At 32.3% G+C, this 19,108-nt stretch overlaps 3 protein-coding genes across 3 annotated transcripts; 1 reads left to right on the forward strand and 2 right to left on the reverse strand.

The window, feature by feature from the left end:
• The first annotated feature begins 1,342 nt into the window (after positions 1 to 1,342).
• Positions 1,343 to 4,245, forward strand: LOC108456819 (probable fructokinase-4). Its single transcript, XM_017755508.2, has 4 exons — positions 1,343 to 2,009; positions 2,643 to 2,975; positions 3,742 to 3,858; positions 3,946 to 4,245. Exons 1-4 carry the CDS (start codon positions 1,602 to 1,604, stop codon positions 4,072 to 4,074), a joined length of 987 nt encoding a protein of 328 aa, XP_017610997.1. The 5' UTR covers positions 1,343 to 1,601; the 3' UTR covers positions 4,075 to 4,245.
• Positions 4,246 to 5,295: 1,050 nt separating this feature from the next.
• LOC108456818 (receptor-like protein kinase HSL1) lies at positions 5,296 to 6,537 on the reverse strand. Its single transcript, XM_017755506.2, has one exon. It carries the CDS (start codon positions 6,535 to 6,537, stop codon positions 5,296 to 5,298), a length of 1,242 nt encoding a protein of 413 aa, XP_017610995.1.
• A 265-nt stretch (positions 6,538 to 6,802) lies between these two features.
• On the reverse strand, positions 6,803 to 8,888 carry LOC108456820 (B-box zinc finger protein 24-like). Its single transcript, XM_017755509.2, has 3 exons — positions 8,148 to 8,888; positions 7,322 to 7,624; positions 6,803 to 7,228 (listed from the first exon to the last, which is right to left on the reverse strand). Exons 1-3 carry the CDS (start codon positions 8,328 to 8,330, stop codon positions 6,998 to 7,000), a joined length of 717 nt encoding a protein of 238 aa, XP_017610998.1. The 5' UTR covers positions 8,331 to 8,888; the 3' UTR covers positions 6,803 to 6,997.
• Positions 8,889 to 19,108: the final 10,220 nt, after the last annotated feature.

Consider the following 19,108-nt stretch of genomic DNA (forward strand, 5'->3'; position numbering starts at 1 on the left):
ATCTAAATTAATTTGCATTACAATTTTCATTAAATTCATGATTTTTTAAATCATTTTCACTATATATTTTTATATTTCCTCTATTTTTCTCATTTTCACAATAATTAAAAAATGTGAGAATGAACAAATATACAAATTCTAATTCAGTACAGTTTAATTAACATAAAATATTCTTATGTTGTAAGAAAACTTATACAGCCACTTATTGTTTTTTATTACTTTGGTTTGACTAAAATAAAAATATATGTTTTATTATTATTATATATTTTATCAAATAATTGGCTCTACGCATGAGATCTCCCAAAATGACCCTAAACAAGGCATGAGTTTCAACTATGTTTTATTTTTAATTTTAAAATATAAAAAATAGCATCACATAAAATCTAAATAAGGAATAATTTTTTAGATATTATAAAGTTGTTTTCAAGATTTCATATACTAATACAGTATTCCTATAAAATAAAAGGAAAGCATGCCATGTGAATCACATGATGTGATTATTATTATTTCTTCCTTTTCACTCAAAATTAGCAAAAAGAAAATTATGGGCTGGAATTGAGGTTTTTCACGTTTCAATTCAGTGTTTGATGTTAATAAGTAAATTATTTTATCACTCTATTAATGGTTAATTGACGAAAAGATCAACATTTTAGAGAAGAAAAAAAACAATGTTGATCCATAAAATAAATATATACTTCTAAATTTGTTATATATTTGAAATTATTATTAATTTTTTATAAAATGGATCAATATTCAAATAAAGCCCATGAAAAGCTTTAGAGAGTTTTGATTCTAATAAGCACAATGTCTATATAAGTTTAGACTCCTTAAGACTAAAAAGCTTATGTGGCACGAAAATAATTCGTAAATTTCTACATAACTTAACAAACATGCTTGAATTGTTATCGTCCTTATCCAATATTGAGTAGTCAATAGATATGGACGATAAATAAGCCTTCCGAATCAACTATGAATACTAAACATTAATTTTATTCCCAAATAAGACCTCTCACTCTTTTATTTTGCTATTACCGTCTTCAATCTTTCATCAAATTTCCGTTGCAAATGATCTAATTATATTACTTATTTTAATATTCAATTTAGATCTGTGTATGGATCGGACTACTACTGCCACAATCAAAAAATTTTTATATAAAGCCTAAATTAAAATGATTCACCTAAACAATTCTAATAATATGCTAAATCTAGCAAAACAATTATTATTTTGTATACACAAATTGTATTATGAATTTGAATGTGAAACTCAATCACCATTTTATAATTTTTTACCTAAATTTATATTTTAAAAAATTAAAAAGGATTGGAGTTTTGGATAAATTTGAAAACAGACATAAAAAAAACAATTTAAATGATCCCACCTTTCCTATTAGATCGGTCTGAAAAACCGGAATTAAAACATATGCAAACAAAATCTTAAATTTAATTGTAAAATTAATAAAAAAAATCAAAATTCCGGTTTTTTCTTTATTATTTTCCCTATATAAGCACCCCTTTCTCGCCTTCTGTTACTCCCTCTCTTATACTATTTTCTCCTTCTTCACTCCTCTGTTTCAGAATCAAAATCTCTCTTTCTCGTCAATATGGCAGCAAATGGCGTTGTTTCTGACAAGAGCTTGATCGTCAGCTTCGGTGAGATGCTGATCGATTTTGTCCCCACTGTCTCCGGTGTTTCTCTAGCCGAAGCTCCCGGCTTCCTCAAAGCCCCTGGCGGTGCTCCGGCTAACGTGGCCATTGCTGTTGCTAGACTCGGAGGCAAAGCGTCATTTGTCGGAAAACTTGGAGACGACGAGTTTGGTCACATGCTGGCCGATATTCTCAAGCAAAACGGTGTCTCCGGTGACGGGATCTTGTTTGACCAAGGCGCTAGAACTGCTCTTGCCTTCGTTACGTTACGCGCCGACGGAGAGCGTGAGTTCATGTTCTATAGGAATCCTAGCGCCGATATGCTGTTGAAGCCGGAGGAGTTGAACCTTGATCTTATCAGATCTGTAAGTGATCTTATCATAGTCTTCCTTCAACTTAACAAATCTGTTAATTTCTTTTCTTTGATCTTTTTTATTTTGTTGTTTCTGCGTTTTCTCTTCTTTCTTTAATGTTGACTTGAAAGCAATAGCTTGAATGAAAAGGAGCGGTGGTTCTCACGCGCCAGAATGTGAGCGTTGCCTTTCAGTATTAAAAGATCCATCGGTTCTTTAGAGGACCCACGCACAGTATCTAAGCTCTGAAATATTTGTCTGTTTTTTTCTCGATCAATTTTCTCAAAATTCTGGCTTTGATATCGTCACCTGCCGTTGATGGAATGGCGGAATGTGGGAAATAAAAAACAAACAATTATTCTAGTTTGTCTATCAACTTCGGCGTGTAAAGTATTGTAATTATAGTGTAGATTTAGTTGTTCCTTAATTTGTAATTCTAGGTTTTTTATTTTGCATATCTTTCTAATTATTTGTGTTGCAGATTTTATTTTTCATATCTTTTTTATTCTCTATGTCAGAGATTTCTGTCTAAGTTTTAAATCTGTGTTATTCTTTTAAGAGTTTAATGTGTTTTACTGCTTGGTGGGATATTATTTAGGGAAATTTTAAATTAAATTATTAATTTTAATTTTTTTTTGCTTGCAGTCCAAGGTATTTCACTATGGATCAATAAGTTTGATCGTGGAGCCATGCAGATCAGCTCATTTAAAGGCAATGGAAGTAGCCAAAGGAGCTGGTGCATTGCTCTCATATGATCCAAACCTTCGCTTGCCACTTTGGCCTTCAGCTGATGAGGCTAGGAAACAGATTTTGTCCATTTGGGATAAGGCAGATATTGTCAAGGTTAGTGATGTCGAGCTCGAGTTCCTCACCGGTAGCAACAAAGTCGACGACGAAACTGCCATGAAACTTTGGCGACCTAACTTTACACTGCTCTTGGTCACCCTTGGTGAAAAGGGTAGCCGATACTACACCAAGGTATGCTTAAATTCAGCCCATCAGTCTCTGTGCATTCTTATTGGACAAATATTTATCTTATCTAACTCAGATAAAAGATTATATGAAAAAAGTTATAAAAAAATTTATCAGATACGTTTATTAGATGCATTTTATATCTGAGTATAGTAACTTAATATTTGACTCTTAGTTGTCAGTGTGGGTGATGCATTTAATTTTTGCTGGTTGATAATTGGCTTTTTGGTTGAGATTTTTTTAGGTTTTGAATTGCTTGTGCTGGTATTGCTGATTATATATATATATATATATATATGCTTAAAGAGTTCTAATTGGTAAAAGTTAAAAACACTAAATTAGCATATATTAATTGATAGAATTATGTAATCTAATCTTGTAAAAATATATATTTTTCTTCACTCCATTGGAATTGATGTCCATTGAGTAATGCCAAAGGCTGAAAATAATTAATAAACTAAAGCTTTGGGTCCCTGTTCTGCAACTTGGAGGGTTTTTCTTTGGTTAATTATTATTATACAGGGTTGGTGGTAGTTGGTTTCTTCAACCTGAACTAAAATACTGTGTGCATTTGGGTATATCTAATTTCAGAAAAAAATGGTCCACCAATGACATATTTCGATATTTTTTAGGTATGAAAATATAAGAAACAAAAACAATGTTTTATATTTTAAACTTTGGGCACGATTAAATGACATTTAGTGTATATATCAGATCTTGATAGAATCGATAATGATTAATGCGACGATTCTTGTTTCTTTTAAAATGTCAGAATTTCCGTGGGGCAGTCGATGCTTTCCATGTCAATACCGTGGACACAACTGGCGCCGGTGACTCCTTTGTTGGTGCATTGCTATGCAAGATTGTTGAAAACCCAACCATTCTTGAGGTAAACCACATCTACATCTACGTCTATATATGCAATTTTGATTAAAATTTGTTCTAAAAATGGGTGGTTTTTCCTGAAATACTACAGGATGAAGCAAAATTAAGGGAAGTGTTGAAATTTGCAAATGCATGTGGAGCCATCACGACGACCAAAAAGGGAGCAATCCCTGCACTACCAACCGAGGCCGATGCCCTTGCCTTAATCAATGGAGCTTAGATTTTAAGCAACTTGAATAATTTGCACATTGTTTTGCCTCCCGTGATTATCCTTTCATTTCAAAGAGTTCTCAATTTATTCCCCTTTGATATGCGACCTTTGTTCCCCCAACGCCCAATTGCTTGTGTTCTAATGATGGAAAAGACTTTGTGGTTTTAAGCGTGTAGGAAATTCTTTTCCCTCTTTTATAATTTTGCAATGTGATTATCGAACTTGTTCTTTCATCATTTAAAGTTTAAACTGAACATCGAAGTAAATCTGAACATTATGCGTATTTTGATAAACGAATTTTGATTTTAAAATAGGTTTGATGAAATTTTATTCAAATGTTACAAAAACAAATGCAAATATTTGATACATTACGGCATTACCATCACCGCATCTCAAAATCTAAAGTTTGATTTTTTTTTTTTTATGTCATTTCAACTGTTGTTATATCCGCAACATATTTTTTTACACTAAAACATTTAAAATTGGTAAAACTACATTCAACTTCTCCCTTAAAATAAATTTACTTTTATGTGGGAAACAAAATATTCTCTCCAGTCCCTTTCTTAATTTTGAAAATAAAAATAATTATAATTAATCACGATATTAATATTTTTATTAGTTGTGCATAATTTTAGTTAGTGTAATAATAAATTTAGCTCTCTATATTTACTTATTTTGTTAATTTAGTCTTAATTCTAAAAATCTAACAAAATTAATTTTAATTTACAAAAATATTGTGGGTTAAATTTATTAAATCACGATCAAATTAATAAAATTTATAAATTAAATAATTAAATTTATTAATATACCAATTGATATAAAATTAACAAAAATTAAAATTAAATCTATTTAGTTATTCAATTTTAAAATTTTCAAAATTAAAAGGGATTAAATAAATTTTTTTTAGAAATGTATTTTTCTGAAACAATGCGAGTGCATGTAAGTTTAACTGTCTATGTACCATGAAGCACAGACAAACATAATTCTGGCACTGCAAAGTACATTTCTGACATTCTTGGATGATCCTATTATTAATTTCAAGTGATTTTCATGTTTATCATTTCATTTAAAAAAACGAATTTTATTGACTGATAAAGTTCAACAATAGTTTTTTTTTTCTTTGAATGATTGCAGTGTAAACAAATTGTAAGATCTAAAACTAAAGAGATCGAAATAAAATTTACGTTCTTTTTGCCCAATTTATTTCAAATCCTTCGATCACCGTTTTAATCAGTGGTTACCAATCTCACCAATGCAAGCTGAAGCCGGTCTCTGCCCACCGCCGCAAATCGGGATCGTCACCGGGCAACTCAAGCAATTATTCGCAAGGCTACCGCTTATCCTGAGGGCACTACTATTGAACTGCCGTGGAATCCGACCCGACAAGAAGTTATCATCCAAAAACAAGCTTTTCCACGGTCTCCCCAATCGCTGGCCGTACGCCACAGGTACCCGACCCGTCAATCCATTGTATGCTAAATTGATCTCCTGCAAGTTCTCAAAGTTCACCAAACTCACCGGCAAATGACCTTGCAAACGATTCCTTTGTGCATTCAACACTTGGAGCGGCGAACCGCTCCCGAGATGAGTGTTCACCTCGATGGAAGCCAGTTGATTGAAGGAAACATTGAGTTGATTCAACTCGGGCAATGACAGAATCGATCTAGTAATAGAACCTGTAAACTTGTTATCACTTAAATCAATGTATCTTAACTCTTTAAGTGACCCCAACGATGTAATATGTCCTGAAAGTTGATTATGCGACAATGTTAATGATCTTAGTTTTGTAGGAAGCTTTGGTAAGTTTCCAACAAACATGTTGGATCCAAGGTCTAATGTCTGCAATTTCCATAAGCCATTAATGTCGGGAATTCTCCCTGAGAATTCATTGTTGGAGAAGCTTATGTGTGTTAACCTTCTTAACTCGGAAATCCTCGGTGGTATCGGACCAGAAAGGAGGTTTTCCGATAAGTCAATCGATTCAACGTTCCTCAATCCATTGATCCATCCAGCAATGCCACCTGTGAAGAAATTCCCTGAAAGAGAAATCTGGATTAGTTTCTTGAGATTCTTTAAGGTATCTGGTAATGGCCCTCTAAACTGGTTCCTGCTAAGATCAAGCGAGGTTAACTCAGTAAGGTTTCCTATATTGTGTGTCAAAAAACCATCATATCCAGCACTATCGAGCTCGATCGATATGATCCGGTTTGTTGAATTATCCCCAGGGTTTGAACACAAAATCCCCAGAAATTTAGCACCAGTACTATCACATGGATCAGCTGAGAAATCCCATGAACTGATATATGATGATGGTGGAATCATGTTGGGATCAATGGAACGCCTAAGTGCTTGAAGAGCTTCCGTATCTGATCTCAATGTTAGTGAATGAACAAATGTGAGAGTTAAAGCTAAAACCATTGCTAAAACAATGGAGGTTGAAGATGATGGTGAAAACCAGATATGGGAGTCCATGTCTTGTCTTTGGAGGAAAACCGGGTTTGAGGAATTGAATGGCGTAAGCGTGGGGATAAGGTATATAAATAATTAATATTAGAAGAAGATGATAAACAAAGGTACCCTTAACATCGGGTAGAAAGATAGTGAACTGGTTTTTTAAAGTTAGGCAGAGAACTCCATCTTTGTTCCTTTCAATCTACTTTCTATCAGTTATTACAAAAATTTTATAATCGGGACATGCGAAACTAGTGTGAAGGTCGAAAATGGGTTAACGCAATACTTCTTTTTATAGGTTTTTAGTATTTGAAAAGTATATAAAAGATTATATCAACATATCAATGTTTGAATATATGTCGGATACTTAAAAACAAAGGCAACATATTAAAGCGTGATAAAATGAGTACGTGCATAAGTGTAAACATATGAAACACTATAGTTTGGTCGAACTACTGACACACGAGTCTCGTTATCCAACTCAACCTAGATCAGGGACCGTGAAGAACTCGTCATCTTCATCCGGGGTTTCGATTCTAGGCTTCTTAAGAGCCATGGAATATTTGGTGGGTCGGTATAAGTTTGTACTGCTTGATTGCGATATCGGAAGTTGAGGAACTTCAGCTGCTGCTAAAGCCTCCTGTGGCAATTGATCACCAAAAAGACCGATGTCTGCTAGCCATTCAAGCTCTCCAAGCTCAGAGTGCTCTTTCTGCAACCAGAGAATCGGACATGGTATGATTGTTAGGTACGGATATATATCTAACTTGAGTACATCTTTGAATCATTCATTTATGTTTCTCACCTTGTTTAGAGATTGAATATCTGAAAGTTCTAACAGATCATCAACAGCCCATGGAGATGAAAAGCTCGAATGTTGTTGATGTGCAGGCATTTTCATTGAAGTCTGAGGTGCACTCTTGTTGGGTGGCTCCAACACATTGTTTTCAGTGTTTTTATTGCAACTCGAACTTAAGGCAACTCGGATTCCAGTGGCGAGGAACCTTTGATGGTTTGCAGCAAGGCTGCCGGCTGGATGGATCGGTTCGTCACAATCCCGGCAGAAAAGAGCTCTGTCTTCAACACAAAAGATGAAAGCTGCTTTTTCCTGTACATCATATACATGTATAAGAGAATATGTTAAAATCTTTATGAGAAAATGTTTAAGCTTGGGACCAAATTTGGCCAAATGAACTCAAGCAAGACACTTGTTAATTAATTGCCTTTCCATTCCTAAGTTAATTTCACTCAAGTGCTATGAATATGTATTTGATACGAATATATTTAGTTTTTTTAAGTATTTTTCATATACTTTTAAGGATCATGCCTAATATAGTGTTGAATACATATATATCTCGTACTAATATGATCTTTTCTTTTAAAAACTTCTTCAAAACCAGTGATTATAAGATTACATGATATAAGCCAATTGATGATAAAATATTGTCAATATGTAAACAAAGCAGATCAATTGCATGACATGTAAATAGACAACTCAGTTAGATCAATAAGATTATAGGACACAAACCATGAAAAAACAACATTAAAGAAAATAGCCAATAAGATCTATACAATTGTAAGGAAATTACATAAACTAAACCAGAAAAGTGAAGGTTTAAAAGGGGAGGTACCTGGCATATATCACAAGGAGGAAGCTTGTTAGAAAGGCATTGAAGGAGAAGCCTTTGGTGTTTGCTAGCAAGCTTGTTAGCTGCATGAACTTCAATATCACATTTAGCACAAAGTGCAGCCTCATCTGCACAACATATCACTGTTGCTGGAGCTCTCTCACAAACATCACACTGGATTTTCATCTTTCTTTTTAACTTCTTTTTTTGTAAAACTTGATTCAATACACTGCTACTAGTTTTTAACCAATATATCTCCCTTTGTTTCACAAATTCAAGAGCCCATAGTTTAAAACCTCGAGAAAACGATGACAACCTAAAGCTTGGAACTAAACAAGATCTGGGTATACCTAAAAAAAAGTCTCCCGAGAAAAAAAAATAGGGAGGAAAAAACGGAAAGAGAAAATAATCTTGGGAAAATATAGAAGAGAGAAACAGTGGAGGGAAATGTAGATGATGTGATGAACAGACACACAAGTAAGCAAACAAAGCTTAGAATCAAAACAGGATACAAGAGAGACGCAAGTGATTGGAGGAGAATCCAGGAAACTGAAGATAAGGTATGGGAGATTTTGTGTAATCAAAAACAAGAAATTTAGTGAATACAACAAGGCAAAGAGTAGGGTCAATGAAACAGTAGTAGCATGTGGCTATGGGGAATGTGTGGTGAAGGATAGTGCAATGTGTTCAAACGAACAACTAAAAACGCGTTTTGTGGTCACCCATTATTGTTGGATATTTTTAATTGGGGGGGTATGATTTTATGGTATGGTTTTATTTTATGTTTCAATAAAGGTGTACAAGTTGTTTCATGGACCATTCATTAGGTGAGTTTGAGATCTTTATGATCATCATGATTACGTAAATTGACTAAAATCTAGTGGTGTGTGTGGATGGTGAGAATGTGAAATGCATCGAATTTGGTTTGTTTTTAGGGTAAATTTCACTCAATGTCACTAAATTATTAATAAGTTTATATTTTGATCACTTAACTTTAAAAAGTTACAAAATAGTCATTGAATTATGTGAAAGTTTTCATTTAAGTAATTAGAACGTTAAATTTGTTATTGTATAACATTTTCTATTTGCAACGTCTGCACCAATCGAAAACTCACATTCTCCTTCTCTTCTATAGTTCAATTTTCTTTTCATAATACAACTTTAAAAGTCATGAATTTACAAACTAAAATCCAAACAACTTTCTTTTCCGATCTCCAACACTAACCGCCAAATCAAATTGGATTTAAGATATATTTTTCTACTTATTGATAGGGTATTATTCAGTGTACCGATTTCAAATCGTCACTTGAGACTCACTAGTAGGATTTTCTTGAAAAAAAATTTAATAGTTCAATAATTTAAATAAAAATATCCAAATAGTTCAATGACTTAAATGGAATTTACTAATAAGTTAATAGCATTTAATGTAATTTACCCTTCTTTCTATCAAATTGTTCGATTAGGGAACCCATGTTTTAATAACCTCTAATGGAATAGGGAAGAGGACATTAAATTAGTCTTGAAAGACAAACCTCTGGGTTTTCGTTAGATTAATGTTTAAGTTGTATATTTAATTTTTATTTTTAAATTAGATTATTTTAATTTTATATATTTAATGTTTTGAAAATTAAATTTTAACTCAATAACGAGAATTTCTTTTAAATATTATCTCAGACTTATAAATTTTAATAAAAACTAAATTAGAGTATCGAATTAAATATAAATTTTACATATAATACAGAAATTAATGGCATATTTATTAATATATTAATGAATAAAATAATGATGTTGTGAAAATAAAATAAATAAAATAAAGAACACACAAATTTTACGTGAAACCCTTTCGGAAAAAACCACGCAGAGGAGAAGAAAATTCACTATGTCGAAAAATTTGAATCAAATACAAGAGGAATAGACTATGTCTATTTATAGGCTTGCAAAGCCATATTCTAGTAGGATTGAAACACATTATCCTAATCAATATAAAATAGATGGAGTTTAATAAGGTTTAAAAACCTTATTCTAAAATAAAATAAAAGAAGTTTAGTTCTATATGGATTTTATTTTTATTTTGTTTTCCATCGTATTTTATTTAAATAAGAATTTGGGTCACTTAATTCTAACAATCTCCACCTTGACACAAATTCTCAATGAACAAGTTCTTCATCACGAACTTTTAATAAACAAGTTCTCCACCTCTTCCATAAAACCCCTTAAGGGTTTAACTTCAATAATGAACACCAACCAAGTCTAAGCAATGCTCAATCTTGGTTATAGGAAGTGACTTAGTCATCATATCTGTAACGACCCGAATTTTATCGTTACAGAAAAAGTGTATTTTCGGGTCTCCGTTTCTGAAAAATGGATTCGTAAATATTTATTAAAAATATTTACGAAGTCAATTGAGTGGTTAATTAGAGTTTAATTAAGTAAATTTAGTTTAATTAAGAGTAATTAGGAAAAATGACTAAATTGAATAAAGGATGAAAGTTGAATTGTAGATTAAAAGAAAATGAAGAGGACCAAAATGGCAATTATGCCATTTGTCCTAAGTGAGGCGGCATAAACATAAAAATCTGAGATTTTTTTATGTGTTAAAATATATATATTAAATTATTATTATATTATAGTATATTATATTATATATTATATTATATAAATAAGTAAAGAAACATAAGAAACAGAATGAAAGCAAACGAAACAGAGAAGAAACAGGGGAGAAAGAAAGAAAGAAAAAGGAAAAGGAAAATTTGGGTTTCAAGGCTCAAAGTTTAATTTGAAATCTCGGCTAAGAAAGGACAAGACAAAGTCAACGGGAGTTAGCTCGAAAATTACGGTTTGTATTTCTATAATCCGAACCTAATACTTAATTGTTGAATTTATTTCTTAATATGTATATTAAGTGTTTTGAAGTAAGAATTATTGTGTTTTGCAAATGAAATGGATTGATATAGTATGTGATGAAATTATTGAATTTATATTGATTGAATTACGCGTATATATATATAGATATATATATTGAATATTGAATATATATTGATTATTTGAATTGAATTGAAATATAAATTGTTTGAAAATTTTAAATATGAGATTTGTGATATTTGGATATTTGTTATTGAAAAGTGAATTGAATTGTATTGGATTACAATTTATGTGATTAATTAAAATGTGTATTGATTGAAAAAATTGAAAGTGAATTGAATACCCTATTAATGATGTCGGGCCGAGTCGGATATAGTGGCATGCCATAGGATTGGAAGTGTTCAGGATTCTTCGACCTCGAGTCGATGAGACACTGGGTGTCACTATATTTCTTCGGATAGATTCGATGAGGTCTGGTACCAACTTTACTTGGCTAGGCCGATGAGACACCGGGTGTCAAATATTGCTTCAACTATCCGATGAGGCACTTGGGTGCCATATTGGTGTGTTTGGTTGGATCCGTGTATCCGCCAAGGTCCGAGTCTTGTTAATAGGGTAAATAAGTGAAAAGATAAGTCGAGTGAATTTGATTGATTGAGCTATTGGAATGAAATGAGAAATTGAATTGAGAATTGAAATTGAGATATGAGATTGAAAACATGAACCAAAAGGTTCATGAAATGAGTGAAGTTCAAATGGATGATGATTGATGTTAGAATGAATTAAAATGGTATATTGTTAAGAAGTAAAGTGTGAAAACAAGTGAATTGTGAATATATGACTTGTATAGAATTTATATGGTAAGTAATTGAAATTTTATCTATAAAACAAATAAATGAATACTTATAATTGTTATTGTGATTTTAAGTTTAATTGTTATATTATTAAGTGTTCGGATTATGGAAATACCACTTGAGTATACCATACTCAATGTCAGACGGTTTGTTTCGCATGCAGTTTAGTAAAGATAGAACGTTGAATCAAGATCCCGTTCGATCCCGAATTCATTAAGGTAAAGTGTGTTAATTATTGGTAATGGCATGTACCTAGGATGTTTTATGAGAGTCATTTAGGTTGTAGATGTACTCATGAAATGAGTAAATTATGGTTGGCAACGGTATGTAGTATGAATTTTGAAATTTACTAAAAATTCGTAGTGATTCTAAATTAGTCCTGAATTGAATTTACTGTTCATATTGGACCGCGAGGGCCCATTAAAGGGACGACATCTTAAAACTAGGATGTGTGTAAATATTTATTTTAATTAATGACCGAAATTGGACTGTACTGACTGGTAATGTCTCGTAACCCTGTTCCGATGACGGTATAGGGTTAGGGGGCGTTACATTTAGTGGTATCGAGCTATTCGGTTTAGCCGATTCTCGGACTAAATCGAACTCGAATTGAGTCTAGGGTACATGCCATAATTGAGTCGAAATTGAGTCGGGATCCGATCTTGATATATTTGTTTGGTAATTGTTTTATAGTGAAAATGTTAGACAAAAATATCGATGGTATTGATTATGAAATGTGTCTTGAGACGAATAGTCTCGTGAATTAGATGAAAACCGAATCAACAACACTGGGTATAAACTCAATGGGTAATTAATTACTGAATGATGACTGATGAAATAAAAAAAATGATACATAATTATTTAGAATTATAACTGATATTTTTCAGTGAATAGAAGAAATTGTATTTGTTATGATATCTACCCCTCCTGTTTCTCAATCGGTTCCCGAAGTGCTTCAAGGTATAGAGCTTGTCTGAACGGGTAAGTTATCTGCTGTTAATGATCTGGACATGTATATATATGGTGTGGATGAATTGAGAATTACAGTTGAGAATGATCTTGAAAGAAACTGAAACCTGGTTAGAGAATATTATCGGGATTGTAAATGAATTATTCTGATCACCGATTAAATGTTAGAAGGGTATGATATTTCTGTTAAAAGATTCAGCTTACCAGTGGTAGAAAACATTGATTATGTTGTGATTCAGAAAGGGTTATTTGAAAGTTTTCGAGATGAGTTCGAAAGAAATATATATATATCGATCGAGATTTCTTGATCGAAACGTCATGAATTCTTGAAGCTTAAACAGACCATATAACGCAAATGTGTATGAAGGGAATTTGTTTGATTAAATAAATATATCGGAGGTATATTCCGATAGAAACTGTATGATACAAATGGTTTGAAGATGGTTTAAATGAAGACAGAAGCTGAAGAATATAGAATAAGGAATGGAATATGTGTTAGACATGATTCTTCTGATTATTATCTTAGTGATTGCTTGAAGAATTGAAAAAAAAAAATATTATTCAGAGTTCAAGACCGAGTAATGTAGTTAATAGAGGTAGGTTACCCTGTAATCTCAAAAATACGAGTGAAAGCCGAAGTGTGACAAATGACTTCACTGTAAAATCTGGAGAATGAACATCAGCCAGGGTATATGTTAATTATATTTGAGAAGATTTATCTCTACCGGATGTCATTACAGGTACTTTCTTTTTTATCGACACTAATATGATTATTTTAAATTGATCTTGGTTTGACTATTCCTATGATTACATAAGTTCAAGATCTATTAAAGATTTGCTGTTGGGTTTGCTGAAATTTTGGGTTGAAGCATTAAATTTTTCAGATTAGTATTTATGGGTGATAAGATCTGCAGGACTGTTTGATAATGATACTCTTGTTTTCGAACGATTTGATGTTCTTACTGCTTGATATAATCTCAATAATGGAATGGTTAATTCGCATGATATGGTGGTAAATTATAAGCGAAGTATAATATGTTGCAAGATCAAGATGATGAAATGTTTTGTTGAATCGAGAAGATTGAGCTAATTGTTTATTGTAATATTGAACATGCCAACATAGATATATGCTTGGAAAGGGGTCATGGTATTTACCTTGTTTATGTATTGAATATTAAAATATTTAAGTTAAGGTTTAAATCAAGTGGCAATAGTGCAAGAGAATTCTAATGTGTTTCGGAAGAGTTACCCGAACTCATCATTGATTGAAGAAGTTGAATGTGCTATAGATTTTGTAACTGAAATGATAGTGAAAAATATATTTGAAATCAGAGGTTTTCTAAAACTAGTCGGTTATTATAGAAAGATGTGAAATTGGAATGATCTGATAGACGTTAGCAAGGTTCTGATTAGTTGAAAGCTCAGTTAACTGAAGCACTAGTTCTGGTTCAGTCTGAAATCCGATAAAGAAACTTGTGGTTTACAGGGATAGCAGTGTTTTGATGCAAAAAAATAAAAATAAAAATAAAAAAAATGAAGTAATGGTTTATGTTACGAAATGTTAGAATCACATGGGAAGAATTATTTGATACCTGATTCGGAAGTGGTAGCTATTGTTCTTGCATTAAAAGATCAAGATATGAAAATTAATTATCATCCGAAAAGACAATGAATGTATGTATATTCAAGTTGAAAGCTTTGTTTTGTGTTATGAGCTATGAACATCTGACTGTTATCATTTGAAGATGGTTCAATTTTGGTAAAGATAAAAAAAAAAATTAAACTGACTTCTTTACAGCAGATCTGCGAAGCTCGAAAATGTGGTAATGAGTTATCGATTAAATGGATATAGTATCTGATTTACGATTAAACATTTGATTGGATATGATGGTTGTTTGCTATTTAGAAATAAAAGCTGAACAGAGAGATTCAGAACTTATACAGGAGAATTTGCATGAAATTATAGTAGTACTATGTCTATGCATTTTGGAAGAATAAGATGTACAGTGATTTGAGGAAGATGTGTTGAAGACTGGGAAAGAAAAGTAGTACTTTGAAATTGTATATAAATGTTTATATCAGATACAGATATCTTCAGAACTGTTACAGCTAGAAAGGATATCAGAATGGAAGTGGGATATAATTTCTATGGGTTTGAATTGGAATTATCTCGATCTTTGAAAAAGAAAGACGGTATTTGAGTAATCATCGAAGGTATGGTGAAGCTTGTATATTCTATTCTAGTATGAATAAGTTTCTTACTCAATAATTGTTTGAAATCTAGGTTTCTGAGATTATCAGATTACATGGTATGGTGGTTTCTATTATTTCTGATTGAGATACGTGGTTTATACTCTGATTATAGAACAAGTACAAGAAGTTCTGGGTGCGTAATAATAGTTTTCAACACTGTATGAAGTTCTGAATAATGATTTATGTAAAACTGCATGGGATTTGATTAAATACAGTGAGAAAAAGAATATGCAGAGTTGTTTAATTCGTGAAATTGAAGAAAAGTGGAAGTGATTCGAGATAGATTGAAAGTAATTTTGACAGATAAGAATCATATGTGGATTTGAAACGTTGGGATATTGAGTATTTAATTAGTGATATGATATTTCTTAAAAGATCCACCTTGGAAGAAAATTTTAAAGATCAGGTTGAAAAAGAAATTGAGTTCTTGTTCTGTTGGGCTATGTGAAGTTGTAGAAAAGTCAAATTGGTAAAATAATGCTTGGTTTTGCTTCTAAAGTTACAAAAAGTTTATGATAATTTTTCATGATTTGAAGCTCAGAAGATTATAGAGATCAAATCTCTTGCATGTTATACTGACAAAGGATATTGAGATTTGATGTAATCTATAGTATGAAAAAGAGCCGGTTGAGATACTAGCCCGAGCGGTAATGTCATAATATTGAAGAAGCAATATGGGAACCGAGAGGAACAGCGAGATCTTTGTACTTATACCCCCACCTCTCTCAGATAAATTTCGAGGACGAAATTACAAAAGGGGGGGAGAATTGTAACGACCCGAATTTTATCGTTACAGAAAAAGTGTATTTTCGGTCTCCGTTTACGAAAATGGATTCGTAAATATTTATTAAAAATATTTACTGAAGTCAATTGAGTGGTTAATTAGAGTTTACTTAAGTAAATTTAGTTTAATTAAGAGTAATTAGGAAAAATGACTAAATTGAATAAAGGATGAAAGTTGAATTGTAGATTAAAAGAAAATGAAGAGGACCAAAATGGCAATTATGCCATTTGTCCTAAGTGAGGCGCATAAACATAAAATCTGAGATTTTTTATGTGTTAAAATATATATATTAAATTATTATTATATTATAGTATATTATATTATATATTATATTATATAAATAAGTAAAGAAACATAAGAAATGAATGAAAGCAAACGAAAGCAGAGAAGAAACAGGGAGAAAGAAAGAAAGAAAAGAAAAGGAAAATTTGGGTTTCAAGGCTCAAAGTTTAATTTGAAATCTCGGCTAAGAAAGGACAAGACAAAGTCAACGGGAGTTAGCTCGAAAATTACGGTTTGTATTTCTATAATCCGAACCTAATACTTAATTGTTGAATTTATTTCTTAATATGTATATTAAGTGTTTTGAAGTAAGAATTATTGTGTTTTGCAAATGAAATGGATTGATATAGTATGTGATGAAATTATTGAATTTATATTGATTGAATTGGCGTATATATATATAGATATATATATTGGATATTGAATATATATTGATTATTTGAATTGAATTGAAATATAAATTGTTTGAAAATTTTAAATATGAGATTTGTGATATTTGGATATTTGTTATTGAAAAGTGAATTGAATTGTATTGGATTACGAATTTATGTGATTAATTAAAATGTGTATTGATTGAAAAAAATTGAAAGTGAATTGAATACCCTATTAACAGTATCGGGCTGAGTCGGATATAGTTGGCATGCCATAGGATTGGAAGTGTTCAGGGATTCTTCGACCTCGAGTCGATGAGACACTGGGTGTCACTATATTTCTTCGGATAGATTCGATGAGGTACTGGGGTACCAACTTTACTTGGCTAGGCCGATGAGACACTGGGTGTCAAATATTGCTTCGAACTATCCGATGAGGCCTTTGGGTGCCATATTGGTGTGTTTGGTTGGATCCGTGTATCCGCCAAGGTCTGAGTCTTGTTAATAGGGGTAAATAAGTGAAAAGATAAGTCGAGTGAATTTGATTGATTGAGCTATTGGAATGAAATGAGAAATTGAATTGAGAATTGAAATTGAGATATGAGATTGAAAACATGAACCAAAAGGTTCATGAAATGAGTGAAGTTCAAATGGATGATGATTGATGTTAGAATGAATTAAAATGGTATATTGTTAAGAAGTAAAGTGTGAAAACAAGTGAATTGTGAATATATGACTTGTATAGAATTTATATGGTAAGTAATTGAAATTTTATCTATAAAACAAATAAATGAATACTTATAATTGTTATTGTGATTTTAAGTTTAATTGTTATATTATTAAGTGTTCGGATTATGGAAATACCACTGAGTATACCATACTCAGTGACGGTTTGTTTCGCGCGCAGTTTAGTAAAGATAGAACGTTGAATCAAGATCCCGATTCGATCCCGAATTCATTAAGGTAAAGTGTGTTAATTATTGGTAATGGCATGTACCTAGGATGTTTTATGAGAGTCATTTAGGTTGTAGATGTACTCATGAAATGAGTAAATTATGGTTGGCAACGGTATGTAGTATGAATTTTGAAATTTACTAAAAATTCGTAGTGATTCTAAATTAGTCCCGAATTGAATTTACTGTTCATATTGGACCGCGAGGGCCCATTAAAGGGACGACATCTTAAAACTAGGATTTGTGTAAATATTTATTTTAATTAATGACCGAAATTGGACTGTACTGACTGGTAATGTCTCGTAACCCTGTTCCGATGACGGTATAGGGTTAGGGGGCGTTACAATATCTGTAGGATTTTCATGAGTACTAATTTTGCTCACAACAATATCACCACGAGCAATAATATCACGCACAAAATGATACCGAATATTAATGTGTTTTGTTTTCTCATGAAACATTTGATCTTTTGTAAGAAAGATGGCACCCTAACTGTCACAAAATACTGTGCTGATTTGAAGGTATTCATTGAGTTCACTAAATAGTCCCTTCAACCAAATAGCTTCTTTACAAGCCTCAGTAATCGCCATGTACTCAGCTTCAATGGTAGACAAAGCGACTGTAGTTTGCAAAGTGGCTTTCCAACTAATTGCACAACCTCCGATTGTAAAGACGTAACCTGTGAGCGATCTTCTTTTATCAAGGTCTCCAGCAAAATCAGCATCAACATACCCTATAATTCCATCTTTAGTTCTTCCAAACTATAAGCAAACATCAGTAGTGCCTCTAAGTATCTTAAAATCCACTGAACTACTTTCCAATGTTCTTTACCGGGATTTGCCATATATTTGCTAACTGCACTGACTGCATATGATAAATCTGGACGTGAACAAACCATAGCATACATGAGAGATCCCACTGCACTACAATATGGAACATGTGACATGTACTCAATCTCATCATCTGATTGAGGAGACAAGGCCGATGAAAGTCTAAAATGGGCTACTAAAGGAGTACTAACAGGCTTAGCACTCTACATATTGAACCTGCAAAGAACTTTCTCAATGTACCCCTTCTGACTTAGGTACAATTTACTTGCTTTTCTATCTCTGAGAATCTCCATACCAAGTATCTTCTTTGCTGGTCCTAAATCTTTCATCTCAAATTCTTCACTTAGTTGGGCTTTAACATTTCTTATCTCTCCTTTATCTTTTCCTGCTATTAACATGTCATCAACATAAAGAAGTAGATACACAAAAGAACCATCACTGTTTTTCTTAAAGTAAACACAACTGTCTAAACTACTTCTTTTGAAATCACGAGAAGTCATAAAGGAATCAAACCTCTTGTACCACTGTCTTGGTGACTGTTTCAAACCGTAAAGGGACTTTCTCAGCAAGCAAACATAGTCCTCTTTTTCTGAGACTATAAAACCCTCTGGTTGTTGCATGTAAATATCTTCCTCAAGTTCTCCATGCAGAAATGCAGTTTTTACATCTAACTGCTCAAGCTCCAAATCATGCATGGCCACAATACTAAGCAAAGCTCGAATCAAACTATGCTTAACAACTAGAGAGAACACATCTGTGAAGTCTACTCCTGGAATTTGACTGTAACCCTTTGCAACAAGCCTTGC

This window comes from Gossypium arboreum, chromosome 9, assembly GCF_025698485.1.
Source record: "Gossypium arboreum isolate Shixiya-1 chromosome 9, ASM2569848v2, whole genome shotgun sequence".
NCBI classification, from domain to species: Eukaryota; Viridiplantae; Streptophyta; class Magnoliopsida; order Malvales; family Malvaceae; genus Gossypium; species Gossypium arboreum.

What these genes read in the sequence shown, in the direction of transcription:
- LOC108456819 (XM_017755508.2), top strand. Translation starts at nt 1,602, where the DNA reads ATGGCAGCAAATGGCGTTGTTTCTGACAAGAGCTTGATCGTCAGCTTC. An exon ending in ACCTTGATCTTATCAGATCT is followed by an intron (nt 2,010 to 2,642) that starts GTAAGTGATCTT and finishes TTTTGCTTGCAG; the next exon opens with TCCAAGGTATTTCACTATGG. An exon ending in AAAACCCAACCATTCTTGAG is followed by an intron (nt 3,859 to 3,945) that starts GTAAACCACATC and finishes GAAATACTACAG; the next exon opens with GATGAAGCAAAATTAAGGGA.
- LOC108456818 (XM_017755506.2), bottom strand. Translation starts at nt 6,537, where the DNA reads ATGGACTCCCATATCTGGTTTTCACCATCATCTTCAACCTCCATTGTT.
- LOC108456820 (XM_017755509.2), bottom strand. Translation starts at nt 8,330, where the DNA reads ATGAAAATCCAGTGTGATGTTTGTGAGAGAGCTCCAGCAACAGTGATA. An exon ending in CTCCTTGTGATATATGCCAG is followed by an intron (nt 7,625 to 8,147) that starts GTACCTCCCCTT and finishes TATGATGTACAG; the next exon opens with GAAAAAGCAGCTTTCATCTT. An exon ending in ATATTCAATCTCTAAACAAG is followed by an intron (nt 7,229 to 7,321) that starts GTGAGAAACATA and finishes CTCTGGTTGCAG; the next exon opens with AAAGAGCACTCTGAGCTTGG.